The following is a 24,268-nucleotide window of genomic DNA, read 5'->3' as shown; positions in this document are numbered from 1 at the left end:
TTAGGTTTGGGGGGCCTGTGGCAGGTTATTCATGCAAATCTTGGGATACAAGGTTACTGCACCTCTGAGTCAAAAGTTGTTGTTGTTGATGCTTAGCCCCACTTCACCTGGTTAGGCAAATCCATTGATCGCAGGTAAGCAACTGCTCCTATGGGGAAATCTTGTAGCTTCCTTATACCGCAGATGTTGCACCTATACTTTTCTATGGCATGTGCAATGCAGTACTCCATTACATGAGTTTGTGATTCAACCAACTCAAATCTAAGCAGAAACTAAGCAGGGTTGTGTGATGTCCTGATTTAAGCCTAGTTAGGCACTGTATTTCATCAGCTCTATTTAAAGACACCTCTGATGGGTGAATGTCAGACGGGTTTGCAATGCAGTATAAGTAATGTTCTGACTGAAGTGTTGTACTACCATGAACGAGAACTGGTTATGTAGGTGCTTCTTCATAGCAAGTTTTGGAATGTCTGGAGGTGGGATGTTATTGAAGAGGGCCCGGTAATGTATGTATGGTGATTGTTTTGTGTGTCTAGTTGTGCTGTGAGGTTCTGTATGTAACTAATTACAGGTGTTATGAGTTAGCAATGGTTGCCAGATAGAACTAAGGGCCTCTCGTATCAAAATATTCTCAAAATATTTTCAAATTTCAAATTGCACATGAGGGTATAAGAATTTACAGGTATATGATGCATATGGAAAAGAAAAAAAAAATTATGAAACCAGTAAAAAATAAAAAAACATAGGAATGACTGTGTAAAAAAGTGTGACAATTTATGAAAAAACCAGTAGATGGACAAGAAATCAGGAGTAGATGGAAAAATTATATTGATAATTATAAAAGGGAACTACAGCAGAGCTAGCCTGACTATTCTATGGTTAATGTATAGAATAATGTCCTTTGCTTTACAGCACTTTTCCCTAAAAATTATTTTAATGAAGTCTATGACTTTCCTCATAAATTCAAACAACTTTACCTTCAATAATAAGTGAAAAGTAGGTTCATGTCCAAAACAATGAATTGAAATTGATAAATATATATATATACACTGATTGCTCCAATCCTCTTCCCTTCAAGCAAGATCTGAAGGACATGGATGTAGTGCAAGCAACGGAGAAGAAAATAGTACCAATGAATAAACCAGAATTAAATACTGAACGAGTGAGACAATACCTCACAAACCTAAAAAACAGGAAAGCACCAGGACCTGATAGAATACAACTGGAAATGTATAAGGCATTAATAAAAAGTGATACATGTACAGTACTGAGAAACTGGCAATGTGTTTAAAGAAAGAACTAGTAAGCAAAGAAAAGCCAAAAGAATGGAAAGTGTCAACCACAAAAATGATACCAAAAGTGAAAAAACCTACAGTGAAAGACCTCAGACCCCTAGCAATGACTAATATATCATATAAGATGTTTATGGCTCTACTGAGGGATGAAGTGGAATTACATCTGAAAAGAAATGAAGAATTGCAGGGGACTCAGGCTGGGTTCATGAAGGGAGGAAGGGTAGAGGACAACAGATCCATATTACAATACATGTGGAAAAAAGCTTTAAAAGAAAAACCCTTTCATAGTGACTGCAACAGACTTCAAAAAAGCTTATCATTCTATAAAAAGAAAAAGTCTGATCAAGGCAATGAAACATTATCAAATCCATCTTTATGTGATAGATGCCATTAGCAAATATATGATGGAGATGAAACAAGGATAGAGCCACCTAAAACAATGAAAGAGAAGATAGAAGTGACAAGTGGGATAAAGCAGGGGTGCACAGCGTCAACACTTTCATTCAAGCTGATAACATATATGATAACTACGGACACTGAAAACAGAGGAAAAGGTGTCAGTAATGAGATATTTAAATAAGAGTGCTGTTCTATGCAGACGATGGACTCCTGGTGGCAGAAAAACTAGAAGATGCAAAAACACACATAAGGATAGTAAATATGTAAAGGTATGGGATAACAATATATAAGAACAAAAGTAATGTAATGATATGGAATATGAAAGAACAACCAGAAGAAGTGGAAGGAACAAAAGTAGCAAAAGATATTAAATATCTGGGAATAACCACAGAAAATAAAAGAAATACGTACTTCTTCCTTAGCCTTTATCATTCTTTTTCTGTGCCTTCCCTCCTCTCTACCTATTTCTCCCATCTTTCCTGTCACTATTTATTGCTTTCCTTTCCTTTACAGGTGGTTTTACATTGAGGGACAAGCCAAATGGTTTCCTGTAAGCCAAGAAATCATTTACAATGCTGGGTGGTAACCATATAACCAAACCGTACGTGCTCCCTACGTGTCACCAAGTGGGTTGGTGGAGGGTTAGTGCCCCTCCCTGTAAAACAAATAACTCGAAGTCACATGGCCACCCCTTGCGAGATTGTGGCGTCAGGCAATAGATAGATAAATAGATAGAGATGTTTGAAAGACTGAAACTGACAAATATAAATATGGCACAAGAAATGTCAAATGGAACATACTCAGTAATATTAAAGAGTTAAAACACACTGCTTATTGGTAAAATATTCTGGAAAAGTGTCGTCTTACCAATGTTCTGTATGGAAATAATATTACAAATTACAGACACTGATATAGAAAAACTACAGAGGATAGAGAACAAAGTATACCGGCAGATCCTGGGAGCACAGAAATATACAGTGATACATGCGTTGGGAGGGGAGATAGGAACGTCATTGATGAAAACAAGAATGATGAAAGAAAAGTTGAATTACCGGTATTTAAAATACCTAAAAGACAGAAACAACGATCTGTTGAAAATGATCTCGAGAGACATGCAGGAGAATGGAAACTATAAGTGGATAATACTGTAACAGTACGGAAATATATGTCGGGACTATCTATCTATAGCCCCATGCCCTAATCCCACAAAGGGTGGCTGCAGACAAAACGCCTACAAGTCGCTCTGTCACCCACCATTTGACTACCCTCCCCCCTCCCTCATATACCTCTCAACTCCATCTCTCCACCTCATCCTCGGTCTACCCCTCCCTCTCCCTCCCTCCAACTCACCTACATACACCCTCTTAGTCAGTCTTTCATTCTCCATTCTCTCCACATGTCCAAACCACCTCAGTGTATTTCTCTTTATCTTCTCAACCAAATGCACATTCACCCCACAACGTTCTTTCATTTTTTTTCATTCGTCAACCTGTCTCTCCATGTCACTCCACATGCTCCTCTTAAGTAACTCATTTCCACTGCTCTCACTCTTGACTTGTTCCCCTCTTGCAAGGTCCACGCCTCGCTTCCATACGTCAGGGTAGGGATCACAATACTCTCATGCAGTGACTTCTTAACTTCCATACTCACCTCCCTATTTCGCATCACTGCTTTCAGTAAACCAACAACCTTCCTTCCCTGTTGTACCCTTTCACGCACTTCATCCCCCAACGTTCCATCCCTACTCATCACACTACCCAAGTATTTGAATGCACTCACAGTCTCCATATCCTCACCATCCAACTTCACTGTACATTCTGTGACTTCATTCCTCTCAAACACCATAACTTTACTCTTGTTTACATTAACTTTCAGATTTCTCTTCCTACACACTGTCCCAAATTCATTCACCAAACCTTGCAACTCCCATTCATCTTCACTCAACAATACTGTATCATCAGCAAACAGCAACACCGGAATCTTCCAAATCTCACCCTCATTCATTAGAGCCACGCCCACATCCACTGCCCTACCTTGCACCTCCTTTACAACCCCATCCATGTATATATTAAACAGCCATGGAGACATCACACAACCCTGTTTCAGTCCCACATTGAGATCAAAGAACTCACTCAGCTCACCATCCACTCGCACCATAGCCCTAGCTCCTTCGTACATACTCTTCACAGCACTCAACAATTTCCCATCCCATCCACTCCTTATATTCTTAATACCTTCCACATATCTTGCCTATCTATTCTGTCATAAGCTTTCTCCAAGTCCATGAAGGCAGCATACACTTTCTTTCCCTTCTCTAGATACTTCCCCACTAAACATCTTAGAACAAATATCTGATCTACACACCCTTTTCCCTTCCTAAATCCCCCTTGTTCTTCTCCAACTAGCTCCTCTGTCATATGCCTAACCCTATCAATGAGTATTCTACCATACATTCTTCCAGTCACACTAAGAAGGCAAATACTCCTATGGTTACCACATACTTCTCTCCCCCCTTTTCCTTTGTATAAAGAAACAATTATACCTGATTTCCAGTCCTCTGGAACCCTTCCCTCTTCCCAAGCCAATCTACACAACTTCCATATCCACTCCACAACAATCCCACCCCCTTACCTCAGCATTTCACCATACACTCCATCAATTTCTGGGGCCTTTCCCATTTTGATCTTCTTCATTGCTTCCACTAAAAATAAAAAATGGAATAGAGAATGTGACAAGACATCAAATAAAAGAGTTGCCAAGAAACTGGGATTCTGATAAATGGAGAGAGGAAATGTTAAACAAAATGAGTCTGAGCAAATACAGGAAGTACAAAGAAAAAAATACAGGATGAGGAAATATATGACAATTTTCCAGCATCAATAACTCTATTCAAAGCAAGGTCAAATACACTGCAACTAAATTACAGAAACAGACACACGAATGGACAAACAGTGCAAGCTGTGTGGGGTGGATGTGGAAGATCTGAAACATTTTGTATTATGGTGCCCGAGTTTACGTAAACGAAAGATAGACAGCAGTACAGCTACAACAACCATACCACAAAGAAGAGGAGGAAATAATTGGGAGCTTTTTATTTGAAGAAGCAAGATTGAAGGAGAAATAGGAGATACTGCACCAGATGTGCAATACAAGGAAAAAAGAACTAAAAGAAGAAGGACTGCAGCTCTGGGAAGAGTAAAAAGGAGGTGCCGTTCCAAAGGCAATACCTCCATAAACACCGTCAACCGTCATGTCCAGGGTTAAGTCCAATGAATGCCAGGTCAAGGTGCACAGAAAAAATTAATAATAATTTCCTAGTAAGTCACCATTCTTGGTGTAAATTCATCTGTTCTCAAAAACTGAATTTATCATGCATAAATGAAGGTTAAGACGAACGCAACACAACAAATTATGACTGGAAAACGTTTTTTTTATATAAAAGCTAATAATATTATGTCTCTACCATTCGAGAATTTAACATCAGGGAGCTGGTAAAACTATACATTAGGGCCATCACTAGATGGAGCTTCTTACAAATTTATTTCCTAATTGCTCCATTTTTTATTATGCAACAAACATTTTTCTTGTTGATAACATATTCCGGAAAATCTCCATATGCCATATATTCTGATCTTGTGTTCTGATGACAATGGACTCTCACTAAAACATATCCACTACGGTAGACTATGCTTGCTCAGTACATGTTAAATGAGGTTAGATTAAGTTCCTACATGGTTAACTTTTAACAGTAACATTCGAACATGCCTTGAAAACCTAGAAGAGATTATATATTGTTAGTCTATCTATCTATCTATTGCCAGACGCCTCAATCCCGTTTGGGGTGGCCACAAACAAATCGCCTCCAAGTCGCCCTGTCCCCCGCCATTTCACTGCCCTGCTCCCAACTCACACTCCCCTCTCTCATATACCTCTCCACCCCATCCCTCCATCTCATCCTCGGCCTCCCCCTCCCTCTTTCCCCCTCCACCTCACTCATATACACTCTCTTCGTCAGTCTTTCACCCTCCATCCTCTCCACATGGCCAAACCACCTCAGTGTATTCCTCATAACGCTTCCTATCACATCCACATCCACACCACAACGTTCCTTTATATCCTCATTCGTCAGCCTGTCTCTCCACGTGACTCCACAGGCTCCTCTTAAATAACTCATTTCCACTGCTCTCACTCTTGACTTGTGTCCTTCCAACAATGTCCAAGCTTCACTTCCCTAAACTACACCTACCATCATAATTATTATCCATAACACTGCTCACATGAGTCTGATTAGGAAAAGTAGGTTAGGCTTGTTTAGATACTATTATTGGTTGACTTACATTCTTTTTCTGGGCAAAATGGTTGACACTTTTCAATTGTAACCACCCCCATATGGATAACATTGTTCTGACGATTACCCGAAACTCTGTTATCCCAAAGGTGCTGCACCACGCACATGCAGTATCATATGACGCTATATTTCAGCACAGGCTCAAGCTTAGTCTCATATTCCTTGGATCATGCAAACTAGAAGGTAAAATTATCTGAAATATCTTTGGCATTTACGCTAAATAAATAAATACAGTAAGATAAACATTCGGCTATAAACTACAGCCCAGTTACCATTTCTTGTTAGGCTTGCGGTACTGTATATGCTACTTACCTGCATCTCACGAATACTTTGATGTTCTGACTGCTTGTCCCTTTCCGGGTGTTCTTCCTTGGTAATGCCGGACTCGTCATCATCTTGCACAACGCTTTATTCACTACCTATATAACTTCACAACAAGAGACACCACAAGCCGCACCTCCTTCGAATTCTTTCAGTGTTGATTTGAGTTGACCAATCAGCGTCGAGTGTGGCCGATGGGACAAACTTGAGCCAAGAACTGAATTCGTTTCTTTATAATTAATGCCTAAAACGGGTATCATTATCTTTATATGTACCATATACATATTACTGTGTACCATTCAATCATTCGGGAAAAAATGAGCTACAAAATACCAGGAAAAAAGCAACAATACAAAATGAATCAGAAACCAAGTTCCAATATGAAGTCCTTCATGTGCTTTCTCCGTTACATTTAAATTGTTCCCTTTAATTTTACTATGCCATCTGATTATCTATATAACTTCTAAATTTTCTTTATTCATTTTCCCGCCGACCACGGGACCTTTAGACAGGGTTTTTGTCCTTGCCTGTTCGTCCCTAGAGCTGAAATCAAATCGACCATTCTGGGGAAGAAACTATACACAAACATACCGATATTACCGTACGACACAACCTATCTCGGTAATCTCCTCCATTCCACCTCCCCTACATCTCTCCAACTCGACACTTTTTTTTTTTTTTACCTTAACTCTCCGTAGTGGAGATGTAATGAACTTTAATGGATTGCAAACAATTTCCGACATAAAAAAGGTCACAGAGTGATCTCAGGGTTAAGGAACTGAATGGAGAGGATGCTAGAGATCGAGCAGCGCGAACAGCCGCCATTAGGTGACCAAACCCGACGCAGGCAACTGGAGCCTCTATAAACAAACGAGAAGGGGGGGGGGGGAATAAATGGAAGGCAGTGAGTGTTTGACCATCACCAGGTGCGGGGAACCGATTGGTAACAGAATCTCTCTCTCTCTCTCTCTCTCTGGGGGGCGCGGTAGCACAGTGGTAGCGCGCCGGACTCGTAATCGGGGGATTGCGAGTTCGAGCCTCGCCCGGGCTGCCGTGCCGGGAGTGGTAGCTCGCTTCTGTAACCCTAGCGGGGCTATATAGTCCAATACAGGGCTTAGCTCGGGGGAACTCCATTTCTCCCACTTCTCTCTCTCTCTCAAGATGTTTCTCCAAATAGATTTTTTTTTTTTTTTCAACACCAACAAGAATTAAGTATGTAATTGTAGAGGACATTGGGTCAACCAATGATAAGTCACTCCTTGAAAAATAAGGACTCAGGGTATAAAATGGATAGGGTGCAATAAAGTAGCATATAGCACAAAAGTTGTTTAACAGAGGATGCAGTTAAAGTACTATTAGCTAGGATGAAATATACAGAATTAAAGGAGCTGTACAGTGTAGGCTACATAATGTTACTTCTAATTCAGTAGGTTGGTGAAAAGCTAAATACACTTCTGAAACCTTATTAACTGAATACTCAGATGCCTGGAGATTGTATATGACCTCAGTCATCTGTCTCCATGCAACTGCTATTGCCCTAATCCAGCACATCCTCAACATTTTTGCCATCACAGCTGTAGACCAAGATAACCTTGTACTGTACACGGTGCCCCATTTCAACCCTCCTTGGTCTTGCTTAGTGATGTGACTGTCTGCAGTTGCTGTATTAGGAGTCATGAGATAGGTTTTGAGGAGAGTGCTTCCATTCCAGCTGCAGATCTATGGGTTGCCTGCTGGGGCACCACTGTCTGATTATGGGTGTAAAGCAGAAAGTAGGATGGGGTCAGGGCCTTCGAGCACCTCATGTAGGCCTACTGTTGTCCCGCTTCACCCTTTGCTGATATTTATTCCCCAAGGAATATTCAGAAGTATTAACTTTTTGGTGACCCTAGAATACACATGGAACAGATAGGGTCATTTGCAACCCGCTGAGTGACTAGCAGCTCGTCTTGCATGTCCAACAGGTATAGGTGAGAGGGAGTTAGTGTGAAGGATGCCAATGAGGTCAGCAAGGGGCAGGTAGGAGAGAGAGCAGGGAGAAATCTCTACAGGGTGAAGGTAGGCCAGGTTCTGGACTCTCAGCCATGACTGCTTCACCAACTATCATAACTATTACTCTCTTCACTCTAGACTGAAAGACAAAAACCTCAAGCACTCCCCCAGGTCCCCCTCTTTGTGAAAGTACTCCCATTGGAGAATCACACTAAAATTTTTGGACTTGGTTTGGATATGAATAAGACCCTTTCTCAATACACAAACAATATCAATGCTTTCAAGGCATCTCATAAACTCTGTACAATAAAAAAAAACTTAGAGACACTATCTTTGAGCAACAGAAAGGACTTCCAAAAAGAGTGGGTGGGACCCTACCTTAACTGCAACAAACACAAAAAAAGCTTTAAAAATCACAAAACAAAGTTTAAGACATTTCTCTCTCAAAAAGGCCACAAATACAGATTACTTGCATAAAGATACAAAAATACTCCTAGTATGGACCATATGAATGAGACAAAATTCATTCCTTAAGCTCAGAATTCATCCCATCCATGTCGTATCACCCTTCACCACAAAGAAACAGGTAATGAACACATACGCAACACTATACAATACTTCAACATCCCTTGTCCTCCACCCAACACCACCTTTCACAGACACATACAGTGAGTGTTGTATCATGCATCTGTGTCATTTATAAAGGCTCCAACATGCTTACATGCATTGGCCTTGGTCACCTAATGGCTGCTCTCCACACTGCTCAGTCTCTGGCAGCCTCCCTATTCAGTCCCTTATCTCTGAGATCACACTCTATGACCTCGTCCCATATCTTTTTCAGTCTGCCTCTCGCAACCCTACCTGCGACATTTACACTTCTCTTTCCACACCCAATTGCCATCTTCTGCCCTCTACATATGCCCAGACCATTTCAATCTGCCCCTTCTTATCACATCAACATACTCCAGTCCAATCCTTCAGTCACAAATCTAGTCCCCCCCGGCCTCGCATTCAAGGACACACTTTACAGCCACCTATTTTTTTTTTTTTTTTTTTTTTTTTTTTTTTTTTAATGCAAGGATGAAGGAACCAAAGGCTGTACATTTACAGCTATGACACCACAACCATCCAAATCCTCCAGACAAACAGCATCCTTAATGAACTACCACCATACATACACTCCTCAGAAACTAACCTACTGAGAGACACTATTGCACATTGTCTGACAACAATGCACCCATCACCCCTACCTCCTTCAGTTTTAACAAACACTAAGCATTACATTTCACTATCAGTCCACTGTCCTCAGGTGCAGTGTAGCCCCTACACCAAAACACATGCCCATCTCATTTACCTTATTATCACCGCACAGATAATCCTCCAGTGTAACAAAAGTTCTTTAGAAGGACTTGACCCTAAGATCAGCTTCCTCTGATCCACTGGATTCCTATCCAGATGAGTTTGGGGTTGCAACTACTACTATTACCTTATCTGTTTACATATTATAAGCACTAACGGCTTCACATCTTTCATTAATTGCAGTATTCCTTAACCTATTCACTCCTATGTCTTTTTCATGTACAGTAATACAGTAATACCTCAATATACGATACCCCTAAATGCAATACCCCGGCTCAACAATGGAGGTAGAAATATCACCATACCCCGCCTAACAATGGCCAAACCCTGGTTTAACATTTTTTTTTTTTTTTTTACTGATTTGGATGATATTTTAGACTAAAATTGTGTTTAGACTGATTTATAAACTCTTTAGACTTAGATTAATGTGTTTTAGCCATAGGTGGGATGAACATTGTCATTTTGGGGTACAGTTCACTAATAAGCTTGATTTTTTCCAGACTTAAGACAATTTTCATATTTTATTTTTTATTTAGTTACAGGTGTTAGGCTTAGGTTAGCTTCCTTGACAGCTGTTAGGCCATTTAGATTGGCTTTAAACTTGTTTTTGGGCTCATTTGAGTGCATTTTGGGCTTGGTTTGGGGGGAAACCCAAAGCTGGTAAATGCTCCACATTACTTTACATGTTAAAGTACTCCAATATACAATACCCCGCCTAATGATGGGGTTTTACCTAACCAATTACATTGTTAAACCAGGGTATGCCTGTATAATGATTTTCTCCACTCCACCAACAGCACTGAGGAGTGGGAAGGGGGGGTCCCACGTCTCCAAGGGGGTTCTTTCAGGAAGCATTGTCACTGACACAGAGTATAAGAGCATTAAGGAAATTTTTAAGGCTACTTACAGGCTTATTAATTTCTCTCACTCCACAACTTACAGCATTTGCTGTGAGCCTCTAGGCTTCATAGTCTCATATGGAGTGAGGCTGCACAGTTTTGCTGTGCTTGCTTTCAACTCTACAATTGAAAGGAAACATGAGTGTTGGTATAGTTACAGAATCAAAGACCACCTCAGATTTACTGAAGACATTGTAGAGAGGTCAAACCATCCAAGATAAATGCATCAGTCCAGTTAAGGCTTTTGCTGGGTTGCTAGTATTATATATTCTCCACACAAAACTGGGAAAATATATGACTTGCTGAATGTTCCAGCAAATGCAATGGACAAAACACAAACAGTGAGTTAAAATGGAGATAGTTTATTGGCAAGAGAGTGGGATGGGAAGAGAGACAGTTAAGAGCAAGACGAGTGTGCATGGAAAAAGTAGCCTAGCTATGTCACAGCTATAGCTACCTAGGGTCATATTCTCGCCAACTCTTGCTTAGCACCTCTCCCTTCATGCTTAGCACAGTACTGTATAGCATATAATTCTTGTTTATGTCATTCATACCTTTTCCCCACTGACAAGGACTGCATAAATAACATACTGTACAAGAATATATTAACACATCAGATAAACTGGTGAGGAAGAACTGCTTGGGAGCAACCTTAACCAGTGAGAATAAAAACCACAGAGTGCAAAGTTCCATGGAAACAGAGGTATGATTGACTGACCGGCAAGCAATACTACAAGATCACACTACATTCATGCCTCTTACTGATCACAATATTTTCAACTCCAGAAACATCATATTCCACAGTGCAGTACTGCAGTCAAATAAATATATGAATACCCACAATTAACTATACATATTCTTAACAAAGCGTCAAGAGTTATGATTAAATATCACACCCTTTGGGAATACCAAAGTATCTTTAAATGCCAAACAATCCATCCATCATCCAATTCTTTATTGGTTCACTGGGGAGCACAGGGACCCAGGGCTAGGCTATCAGCCAAAAATTTAAGGCAAGGGTAACTAACTGCTCACCCATGAGCAACACTGTCACCAAAATAAAGTAGATTAGGATGATTTATAAGTTATGTATCCAAATAAGAGTATTTATTGACATGTTGCATTCTTTGATTCTGATCCAAGTTTATACTCAAACTGGTCTACTTGAGTTCACATCCTTCCATTCAACAGGATCACCACAAGGATAAGTGTACTAGGTACAGTATCATTTTACATCTGAATCCAAAAATGGAAACTAACTGATACAACACTGATCGTATTAAAAAGCTTACTTTAACTGCAGCAACCTCCACTTAGACAGAGCACTGCTAACATTTTCAAAATGTCAACTATACATTTGGATGCATTGCCATACTGTAAATTTGTAATTCATTCTTTAAATTAAACTAATGCTATATTCAACATTCACAGGGAATTAGGATAAGTTATTAATCTTTCTAATACTGACACAATAATTCAGTCTGATACAAAACCTAGCATTATGTTTACTACATAATATCTGCCTGACCCACCACAACTAAAACTATGATACTCATAAACTTGCCTCTTCACCAAAAGGAGTTCACAGATACTAACAAGAGCTGATAAAACAACTTCACCATCATTTACTTGATTTACATTAAAAAAGAAAAAAGTGCTAGGTGGGCTCCCACCACATATTCACTCAATATAATACTACCTTGCAATGACCCAACTACCGTAAATAGTTTCCAGCAACCCACAAAACCATTTACTACACTGGGTGGTAACTTTACAGAATAACCAACAAACACAGTGCTAGGTGGTCTAGCGTTAAGGTGCTCCAACCAGCTGTGACCTGTCATGATTTACATTCCAGAGATGGTTGAACTACATAATGCCACTCAGGGAAGGCCAACTAGCCACTCTTACATACAATGTCTGTACTGGGCATCTAGCCCCAGGCTCCTAAGCTCCTGGTATGCCTAAAAAGGAATGAGTGATGGATTTTTTTTTTCTTTTAATGCAAGGAAGAAGGAACCAAAGGCCAGGAGCCCGCAAACCGTTCCGTCCAAGAAAAAAAACAAAAACAACACAACAGAGAGCCAATTTCAAGATCCGATCATTTCGAGATGCCTGGACACACTGCTTTTGAAAGACTGGAGATCATAGGAAGTAGGAAATACAGACAGAGGGAGAGAGTTCCAGAGTTGACTTGTTGCATAAATGAAGGACTGGGAGTAACAGTTAACTCTTGCATTAGAGAGTAGGACAGAAAAAGGATGAGAGTTTGTTGCTACACGGGTGCTACACACACGTCGTAGAGGTGGAGGGATGCAAGCAGAAAGTTCAGAGGAGCAGTGACCACTGAAATAGCGATAGAAATGAGATAAAGATATAACAGTGCAGCAAAGAAACAGAAGTTGAAGAGAGCCAGTAAGAGGAGGAAAGTTAATTGATTCCATCTTGTCGAGATGAACTGTATGTGAGGAGCCTCCTGACATATAAGAGTTGTATTCTAAACAGGGGCAAATAAATCCAGTGTATGAAGTCAACGACTGTGCAGGGGTAAAAAACGTATGGAGTCAGCTTAGCACACCTAATCTCTTGGGAGCATATTTTACAAGAGATATAATATGATCTTTCCAAGATAAATCCCGAGAGAATGACCCCCTAAGTATGTTTAAGGATGATGCAGGATTGAGCTGGATATTATTAAACATTAGTGGGTACTCCTGTGGAAAATTTTGTCAGGTTGATAGGTGTAAGAAGTGAGTCTCTGATGCATTAAAAACAAGATTACTTTTACCCCATTCAGAGAGATTAGGTGTGCCATAGTCTCATCTCTTGTTTGCTGAAAGCAGCTGCTAAGATGGATGTTGCAAGAACCGAATGGAGAGGTGAAGGGTGGAATCATCAGCATATGAGTGGATAGGGTTAGATGTACAGCTTAGGTCACTGATGAATAAAAAGAAGAGAGTTGGTGATATGACAGAGCCCTGAGGAACACCGCCGTTGGTAGATCTAAGAAAAGTAAGGTGGCCGTCTACAACAGCAGCTATAGAATGACCAGTCAGGAAGCTATAAAATAGATGGAGGCACAGATAGGATAGAAAATGTAAGAACATAAGAAGAGACGATAACTGCAGTAGGCCGGTTGGCCCATGCTAGGCAGTTTGGAAATTAAAGATTTATGACAGACTCAATCGAAAGCCTTTGAGATGTCAAATGCAATAGCAAAGCTTCCACGAAAGTCCCAAAAGGAGGATGACCAGGAGTCTGAAAGGTAGGTGAGAATATCGCCAGTGGAGCGTCCCTGACGGAACCAATACTGACGATCTGAAAGAAGGTTGTGATAGGAAAGATGCTTTAAAATTTTTCTGTTAAGAAGAGACTCAAAAACTTTTGAGACACAGGATGTTAAAGCAATTGGGCGATACTCAGAGAGTTGGGAATGGTCACCCTTCTTTGGGACAGGCTGAATGAGAGCAAACTTCCAGCAAGAAGGAAAGGTTCAAGTTGAAAGACAGGGGCGAAAGAGTTTACCTACGCAGGGTGTATGCACAGAAGCATAGTTCTTGTGGACAACAGAAGAGACCCTATCAGGCCCATGTGCCTTGTTAGTACTGAGGCCAGCAATAGCAGAAAATACATCAGCTGAAGAAATTTCAATGTCAACCATGAGGAAGTCAGAGGGGGGATGTGATGGAGGAACAGCACCGAAATCATCTGAAGTGGAATTAGAGGAGAAAGTCTGAGCAAAGAGATGGTCTGGAACAGTTCTACTTACTCTCAGAACTCAGAACATTGTGCTATAAAGTATTTATCGGGTAACCACGTCAACTCGGATTTAGCATAAACATGCAAATTATGAGAACAAAGAGCCAATCTTATGTACTCTGTGCTACAGCTAGAAATATGCAGCAACCGTCAACCATGGAATTACTTTTCAATCTCTAAGCATTTTCATCTTCTGCAATCTTTTTCCATGACAAATTTGTTTATACAGTATTTTTCAGGTATAAACTAACATAAGCAACTTCAGACAGGGAAGTAAAATATAAACACATGATATCTCCTGATTTAATAAAGAATTATTTTACCAGTCACTTTTTTAAAACTGATCTGTATCTTGATAAAAAGGTTATGATATTAAAAGAGAGAGACAGGCTACAATCCATGAAAAAGGGAAAGGGGCAAACTGAAATCGCCAAGAGAAACTATCTTACTATTAAAAATAGGAGTCAGCTGAAATGTGGCTCAAAGAAAACAAATGCAATAAATATATGATTATGGAATGAAAAACACTTCATGAGTATGAGCAATTACAGTAATATGATGTAGCTGTATCAAAATCTGCCACAGTGATAATTCAGACACGTATTTAATATGAATGATGGACTTAAAGATACAACACATACCAGTTTCTCTAAATGACTGAAGAAAACAGTTGCAACCAATCTCTTTTATTCCCTTAGGGACACTGGGGCCTGAGGCCAGGGTACTGTAGTCCAACACATTTTAAGGTAGAAGAATGTATGAAGTCTTGGTGGCACTTTAAAATTGCCCATTATATATGCTATACACAATTCATTAATAACTGTAATTCAGATTTGTCACAACGCATTACCTTCTCTGTACCAATGCTTAACTACGTAAAGCCATGTATTTCATAAGTGAAAGGGCTTCCAGGTCCATGTACATAATGGAAATGAAGTATTACACCTGCACTAGCACTACATTATTAACTCTGATTTTCATGTCTCATACTCCATGTGCAGTAACTCAGAAGTGTACTTAGGGAAATCACCTCTGAAAGGAACTGACATAATCATTTTAATACCAAAACTCCTGTTACTAATTCATGACAATATTTCTTATGTAATGAGATGCAGTATCTAATTATGCACAAAAATTATACACCTTCTCCTGTCCATAACTACTCGAATACTAACTGCCAATGCACTGATTAGAATGATACCATACAGTATTGTCTGTTATCTAGAATAAGAGCACAAGAATCAGCAAATAAGCAGCACTGCACAGTATCATATATACATACATAAATTATATATATATATATATATATATATATATATATATATATATATATATAAATGCTTGATTTCAGTCTAAAGCTTTACAGATATACCTATCTGAAAATCTGGTCAATTTTAGTGGAGGACACAGTCATCACTACAGTCAGGGATGTCATGTAAAGTATCCTTTTTTTTTTTTTTTTTTTTTCTTTTTTTTTTTAAGTCTCACTGTATTGTAAACTGGGGAGGGAAACTGCCTATCATATTTATAATTAACAAACACGCTTCCTTTCCCTGAATTTCCGGGGGTATTAACAGCACAAGACTATCATTTCAAAGAACGTATATCAACGATTTACTGTACTGTATAGGTTTAAGTACAGTGTCTGCTGTTTCATCAAGTGAATGGTCACAGTTCTGCTGAGTCAGTATGCACAGCAATGACTATTCTAGTGGACAACTGTACAAGCACGTACTGGCTGGCATGAGCATATGTATTTTGTGTAATATAGTACATGCTTGTACAGTTGTACAAGCATGTACTATATTGATCGGCATAATCATGCATATTCCGTATAATCTGTGTCCAAGTGTGTGTTTAAGCTCAAATACTTTGACTACAGATATGACCAGCAGATTTTGTGTAGGATTTTTATTCAGATATCAGTATAGGTTTCCAAAGGTATTTAAGTCTTCAGTGTACTTTGTGTTTTAAGTTTACTGATCAAGCAGTAACATTACTGTTTGCCTACATCTGCCAAAGTGCAAGTAGCCATGTGCATGATGAGTTGTCTCCACCTACAAACCACATCAGTCACAGAAGCACAACAGGGAGGCAAAAAGGTGTATCCCAACAACTATTACTTTTTGTTCAATTTGCCTATGCAGATTGAGCTCAGAGGAGGATGGCCCCGAAGCCAAAGGTGCGGTTGATGCTCTCCCAGTAGTATTTCTTCCAACCCTCTTTCGTTCGGTCAACATCACTGTTTGGGAGATAAGGAGACACTGGTTTAGGTTAGATTAATTGGTGAGTTTAATCTTCCAACCCTCTTTTGTCAACACCAATGTCTTCTGGGGAGAGAAGACAATGGGTTATGTTTGGAATAACGTTAGGTCCACCTTCCATTCCTCTTTCATCTGGTCGACATCACTTTATGGGTGTAGAGAAGACACTGACACTGATTTCTTAATCCACTCAATATGAGAAGTCTTTCCTAGGTTGACTAAAACTGACTGGATGTAGCACGAATAAAATAATAAAAAAGATTTCACTAGATTAAAGGGTTACCAGTATAGCTGTATAAACTATCTTTCTTGGTGGCTATGTGAGGTGCTGGGTGTGTTGCTGTCGGATATTTGGTGTTGCTCTGGGGAGGGATTCTCAAACGCTATTATGATCACTGCCATCATAACTACCTTGGGTTTGCTGGAAACACATAGAGTACAGAATTTTCTTTTCTTTTGTGCTTTCCACAAAAATAAACCTAAGTTAAGAGAGGGAAGTTATTATACATTATTATTCTACTTTTCCAGGAAGGGAGAGTACAGAAACTTCCTGTCTCATTCCTCCTGGAAAAGATTTATGCGTTCTGAAGGGAAACCAGAGCTCCTCCTGGAAAAGCAAATTGAGGTTATGACGGAAATAATTCATAAGTAAGTTCGAAAATCCCAACTCTACAGTATAAAGTGAAACTGTTTGGTGTTACTTGGTGTGGCTGTGGCGTATAAGTTCTTTGAGAGCTGATCAGAGGGGTGAGAGAACTAATCAAAGGCAGCAATGGCAGTGTGGTCACGGAATGTTTTATACGAAAGCTATATTCAGATTCACAGCGGATGTGAGTGGGAAACTATCTTCACAAGTTTTTCCGTGGTTTTGTATGGTATACAGGATGAGCAATACTGGTCTGTATGATGCTAAATGCTTGGTAAATTTGCCTGGTTTGAGTACTGAGAAAATTAAGCCTTTTTCACATGTTTAACATATGGCTGATATTTCTCTGTAGTAATGTACAGGAATAAATTTCAGATTTACATATGATTTTGTATAGAAGGCTGTGAAGATGCTGTATCATAATTATGGTCACATCTGCCAGTAAACTGAAGCACTGAGTACAATTTCTTATTGTGTACTGACTTTACATAGTTTTATCTGCAAACAAATTACCTGGCCGGGATTCCAGTTTGTGTAAGGATGAGATCGGTACAATCTTCCTTCTGTTCCAGGTCAAGGGTTACAGTTGAGTGGTGTCCACTGGGCCATGTTTTGAAACGCCACTTCTGAACAATCTGTTTACTTTGTTCCTGCAATGAAAAAATGCAAATACCAATACAATACACAGCCATTACTACCAACACTGTTTTAGTGGAGTTTGCTATAGTGCCCCAAGTAACTGGGTGGAGAGACACAAATGTGGCATCCATCCATGAATGAAATTTCCACACTATTCCCCATGACTCACTGTTGTGAGGTGCTGTCAGCTGCATGGGAACATTGTTCACAGCACATGATGCCTCTCCAGGGGTGTTTGCTTGCCTGCAGTTGATGGATCTCCATGACTAAACAGACACACATTGATCAACAACAACTACTACCACCAATGCTTTACTCTTTCCTCCAGTTTTCCTGACATAAAACATGTGGTGCATACATTTTGAAAAGCAGTGTTCCATGCTTGCACTGATCAATCATTTTCACCCGATGGCTGCTTCCAAGCGCCACTGGGTCCCACACCATTACAATCAAGTCCACTTAACTGCGAAGGTCTCTTCTCAGGACCTTATCCTATATATCCAGGCTTGCCAGTTGGGGCTTTCCTTTCCATATTCAAGCTTGTATGCTGCTACATGATGGTACTCTTTCATATGTTCTTTCCACATGTCCAGACCACCACAGCCTACTGATATGCATCACCTCACTAAAGCTCATTGTTGAAGATGTCCTCATAATATACCTGGATCTGTAAACCACTTCATCCCTTGTTGACCAAGCTTAACCACCACAGTGTATCATACTTCATACACATAAAGCAAACAGTTAATAACCATGCACCAAACAATGTAACTTTTGCAATCCAATGAAATAGTTTCTATTTTAATCTTGTTATCCCGGGACAGTTTTGTTTTGCTCGAGAGATTTTTCAAAAAGAAGTGTTAGATACAGTATAGCCTAGCCTTCATTAACCTTTTCACAGTAAGGCATCTCCCCAAAAATGAATACAATTTACTGGTTACAGCTGGAATTAACCAATAAAATATCATCAGGTTGAAAGTACTACTATTTTTGGTACAACTCTCAGTGGCATAATTATCTATAGTTCTAGACCCAGGTGTTACTGCAATACTGATAATTCTTGCACATTCTGCATCAAAATATGCAAAAATGGCTATTTGGAGAATTTTCTAAATTAAAATGGCACCTACAAATCATACCAATGTGCAAAGTTTGACATCCAATACTGCACTCTGACTATCTGAAAAATAATTTGAAAATTGCTATCTACCAAAACAAAGAAAAATAAATGACCAGACACAAAAGTGAAATAAACTACAGTAAAACCCCAATATAACAGAATTCAATAGCCCGGAATTCGCTTTTTCGAATTGAGGAGCTACCGGACTAAATCCCTACATATTGCAAAAAGTCTGACAAAGCCAGTAGCAGTCCAGACTGCCTGACCACTTCAGCTATGCTCACCACAATAAGGTAAATAAAAGACATGTCTATCCATGTACAGTGCAGTATTATTATATATATCATAACATTTGATTAATGTAGTGAAGGTATAATAGAGTACAGTACTGGAATGGTGGTGAAAACATTTTAAAAAGCGTTGGTGCAATCCAGACTAATGTCTGATATTTCGGAAAAAGTCCGGGTTAGCAGGGTGAAGTCCGGATGTCACTTTTATTGAAATTTCGCTTTTTTCGGATTGGCTTGGGCACCAATTAGTCCGTTTAGTGAGGTCTTACTGTAATTATTAAAAATGGTACTCCAATCTTAACACCATCTATACAGTAAAACCTCACTATAACAGTCTAATTGGGACCCAAGCCATTCTGAAAAAAGCAAAATTCTGATAAAAGTAACATCCGGACTTCCCCCTGCTAATCCAGACATTTTTTTTTTTTTTTTAAGCTTTACGCCATGTCCCCTTTTTTCTATAAAGGCTACGACATTGCCCCTGGGTAGAGGACTTTGGTTCTGGAGTGTGTAGCATTTTATGACTGGATGCCCTTCCTGATGTCTACCAATGACCCTTGGGTGGACTCAAACCTCTGACCCTTAGGTCAGAGCACTCTAACCCACTAAGCAACGTCTGCTATTACCAGCTAGGTGACAGGAGAATGCTACTTCTCCCAGCATGGCAGCTTACCCGGGCACAGCGTGAACTCACAACTCTTCGGTCTTGAGTCAAGCGCTCTACCATTGAGCCGCATATACCCCCGTGCATGCCCATATTCCGTGCATAATCACGAAGTTTGTAACATTATTTTTGCAGTCGCATCACAGGTCGCATAAGCCTGCCTTATTTTAGACGGCAGGTGGGGTGGTTGAACCAACCACAACAATGCTGACAGTAACCTGGACTTTTTTTGATATATCAGACATTAGTCCGGATCGCACCAACAGTTTTTAATCTGTTTTTACTACCGCTGCAGTACTGTACTGTATTATACATTCACTACAATAATCAAACGGTATAACATATATACTGTAATAATACTGTACTGTACACTGATAAACATCTTATATTGACCTTATTTTGGTGAACATAGCTGAAGTGGTCATGCAGTCTGGACTGCTTCAGGCTTTATCGGACTTTTCCCAATATATAAGAATTTTAGTCCAATAGCTCCTCGATTCCAATAAAATCAAATTCCAGTCTACTGAAGTCCATTATAACTAGGTTTTACTATACTTTCAATATTGAAGGATTACTGATGATGACTTGCATTTACTCACTTCCCAGGGTGATACTGAACCACAAGACAATAGAATCTGACAAGAAATAATTATATGAAATTGCCTCAGTTTAATGATAGGTCACAAGGTTTTCTGCTGGCACTATACATCTTTCCTAAACTGAATAAGATCACCTAGAGATAAAAACAACACTCAAAGTATTACTGGATAGATGGTGTAAATGGCTTTCCCCCCAGTAGTATCCCAGTTTCTGTCCCTAAACCTGGACACTCGATGTGTAGTTGTTCTGGAACAACGGGTAAAATGATTAAAATCTATTATGTGGAATTTCCCTTTGTTATCAGTACTGTACATGGAGAGTGCCAATCTCATACTGTTCCCTTCCAAGCACAGGAATCTAAAGCTAGGTTACTGTACACCAAACACTTAGCCCCTCCAGTACTAGAAATCTGCTGTCCATACAGGCCTTAATATTAAAACTGCCTGTATCTCATTTGCAATGTCCATACATGTGTATTGTGGTTATGTAACTGTGGCAATAGGGATTAAAGAACACTCAGGATGGCTACTTTGGTATGTTAAGATGTGGCATATCAGCTCTTGTTACGGATATCAGCAATGTGGCATCACGATTTGTCACAGTCACATGATACATAACAGAAATGTCATGGGTCTTGACCAATGAAGCACTCCTTCTCTATGACATAATAAACATCTCATAGACCAGCCATACAATTTTTTACTTTCCCATGGTGTTGCCCACATTCCCAATAATTCCTGAATGGATTAGGTCCAGCTTCTAAATGCAGAGAGAGAGGTTGTGTGAGTTTGTGATGGCCTCCTACACTCCTCTTTCCGATAGTGACAAGGAATTTATGCCAAATATAACGAAGAATAACTCATCAAGGGATGATTTTGACATACATGATGTGTCAGTTAATAGAGTGGATAGTGATTATGGCACAGAAAATGACAGTGATGTGTCATGCAGTGGGAGTTCAGATACATTCTCCGCTGAGCGAGTCATGGTCTTCCTCCCCCACCCTCCACGCTTTTTCTTCTTCTTGACATCCCCATCTTTCAATACTTCTCTTCCTCACCTATTTTGTGCTAATATTTCAATCCATTTTCTTTGCTTTTTATCACTTTATTCAATCTGCACTTATAACACGCCCTGTTCCTTCAGCTTCATTTTCCTCTTCTTCCATTCTTTTATCCCCCACATACAGCCTGGTACAGTAAAACCTTGATGCTCACTGGGGTTAGGGAACAGAGACCCTCGACAGAATGGAAAATCCATGAGCATCATATTAGTTACCTCTCCCACACTGAAAATATGCCTACACGATAAAGAAAACGATTTCTGATGCTTTAATGATAATGATTATTGATTATGCATGAACATAATGCAAAATATTAAAAACTGTACAATAAAACGTTTTAAAAATACCATACTGTTCAGTACTGTCAATATACTGTATTCCCATCAATTCTCATCAATGTACAATACATTCTCCTCAATTCACCTTTCTGTAGGAAGATTAATTATTGAAAAATGTAGTTAAGTACGATGAGTTATGATCGATGTGTGATGTTTATTGTGCATCATCTGCATCCCTATTGGCACCATGGGAGGGGGGGGAGGGTCATCGAGTCTGTCAGCTGATGAGGTTGGTGAGGAGGTGGTTGGTGTATTTGGTTAAATTACCCCTGAGATTGATGGTTTAGGGCTTGCAGAGTGAGGCTGAGCAGCTGGGCATGTCCATCTATCAAAGAATGTAGTTATCTTGGGCTGGGAACATTGCCTCTATAGCTGGTCCTTTAATTCCATGTAGGGTTTGAGTGGCAGCTTAAATCTGTCTTTTGACAATTAGGGCATGCTCCATTGAAGGGTCTCCACAAACCTGTTTGCTCCATCGCTCCGCATTCAAACTCCACATTTTTTTTTTCATTTTATTTCACCATTCATTATTATTCATCACGAGTGAAAAATCCGCGAGTAATCAAATCCACAAGCTTCAAGTCTGTGAGCATCAAGGGTTTACTGTATTACCTGTGTACACTGACCTCTGGGCACACTGATTATCTGCTCCAAGTCAATAACATAAGCCAATATGAAGGTTCATAAAATATAAATCAGTGTTTACCTTTTTTTTTTTTTTTTTTTTTTTTTTTTTTTTTTTTTTAAGTAGATATATATACAGCTATTTAGATTTGTAAATACTGTGAAGTATGTTAGCAAAATGTACAGGAGGTATTAGTGTCAGATTTTTTTTTTTTTTTTTTTTTTTTTTTTTTTTTTTGGGGTGGAAATTGTTTGAGGGTTATGTGCTTGTATATATAAAACATTAGTAGCAGTGTGAAAAATGTTATTTCAGCTATATTTATAATATTGCCAGCACCCTCCTATGAGGGCAAAATCCATCCGGTCCTAGAGTGAAACACTGTTTACAGTTGGTTGGCAACCAGCCAGGTACTGATGGGGGTTCAGGGTAGGAGATCAACCAATACCCCTGGTAGCATTTTACATCATAGGAAATTTATAAACAACTCTGGTCATCTTGGCGACTCAAACTGTAGTGCATATAAACGCCACAGGACATAATGACCTTAGACTTCTTCCACCAGATCACAACTATTTGAAAACGTAAAAGAGAAAAGGTTTTCAATAATAAATAAAAACCCTGTAACATTACATCAATAAATTTCCAGTTTGCACATTTTGCAGTCTGGGGGTATTGGTGTGTTCTGACCCAATACTGAATGTCTGATAGAAAAACAAAAAATGATATTCTGTCCTTTTTAAAGACCTAAATCTGTCATCACTCCATCCTGAATGCTGAGTTATAAGTAGACATTAGAAAATGGTGATGGTTACAAAGTAGTACTACGAAAAGGATGTAGAGCTGCAGTACTGTCCTACTCTATCAATGAGTCATCAGTTATAGCTGCAGTACTGTCCTACTCTACCAATGAGTCATCAGTTATAAGCCTCAAAAGAACAAAAATCTGCCAAATTAAGGTGGACATTCTCAAGAAGCTATACGTACTTACCAAGGACACAAATTCACCCGAAATGTTTCCTCCAAAGAACTCAAATTTGCCTCCCTTCTCCAATTCAAGCTTGACATCTCCTCTTGTGAAGGCTGCCACCATCTGAATGAAACAAGTCACAGCAAAGAGTAAGATAAAGCTTAACCCCTTCATTCCGATGACATACTATTTATCTACTTCTTACCTCCACACAGTTTTGTAAACTTTGGAGAAACTGTTTGTGGGGATGGGGTTAGAAAGTAGAAAGCACCTCCACTTACCTTTTTGCAACCTGATTCTTATACAGTACTTAAGTTAATTATGTTAGCTATATAACAGTAGTAACAACAACAAAAATATGCATCAAACTAAAGGCCTTTAAAGATAAATGATGAAAGAAAGAATAGGAATTAGGAACCACTGTGTCCCAGTATAAGATCATACCATAAACCCCTTCTCCAATGACATTTTAAATATTTCTAATTATCCCAGAGTACTGTATTTTATTTCCTTTAGGAGAGACTGTTCAAATCTGATGACTCTGTACATCCTTCAATACCCCCTTCAGTACTGTGCCACTCTCCTATGCTCTACAGAACCACGTGGAAAGGGCATGTATATTTATAAAGGTAGAGGTGCCAACCACTCACTCACTCGATGCAGTGCTGCTTTGTGTGTCT

General features: G+C 39.4%; 2 protein-coding genes across 3 annotated transcripts in view; both read right to left on the bottom strand.

Moving 5' to 3' along the window:
• The window catches only part of LOC145411654 (kinesin-like protein KIF11), a 98,351-nt gene extending 91,914 nt beyond the window's left edge, over positions 1-6,437 (bottom strand). Inside the window, exon 1 of the mRNA XM_080281660.1 lies at positions 6,355-6,437. Within this exon, the coding sequence (XP_080137786.1) occupies positions 6,355-6,437 (83 nt within the window). The remainder of the gene's footprint in view (positions 1-6,354) is intronic.
• A 9,280-nt stretch (positions 6,438-15,717) lies between these two features.
• Positions 15,718-24,268, bottom strand: part of LOC145411696 (activator of 90 kDa heat shock protein ATPase homolog 1) — a 64,431-nt gene continuing 55,880 nt past the window's right edge. The window contains exons 8-10 of one of the 2 annotated variants that reach the window (XM_080281712.1): positions 23,610-23,711; positions 17,796-17,932; positions 15,718-16,614 (exon numbers count right to left, since the gene is read on the bottom strand). In XM_080281712.1, the coding sequence (XP_080137838.1) occupies positions 16,527-16,614; positions 17,796-17,932; positions 23,610-23,711 (327 nt within the window). In that variant the 3' untranslated portion in view covers positions 15,718-16,526. The remainder of the gene's footprint in view (positions 16,615-17,795; positions 17,933-23,609; positions 23,712-24,268) is intronic. The other variant, XM_080281713.1, reaches the window with a different exon arrangement.

This window comes from Coenobita brevimanus, chromosome 90, assembly GCF_032717465.1.
Source record: "Coenobita brevimanus isolate Jiangsu-jjx chromosome 90, ASM3271746v2, whole genome shotgun sequence".
Classification (NCBI taxonomy): Eukaryota; Metazoa; Arthropoda; class Malacostraca; order Decapoda; family Coenobitidae; genus Coenobita; species Coenobita brevimanus.
The sequence above is the reverse complement of the archived record's forward strand: the minus strand, read 5'-3'. Positions and strand labels throughout refer to the sequence as shown.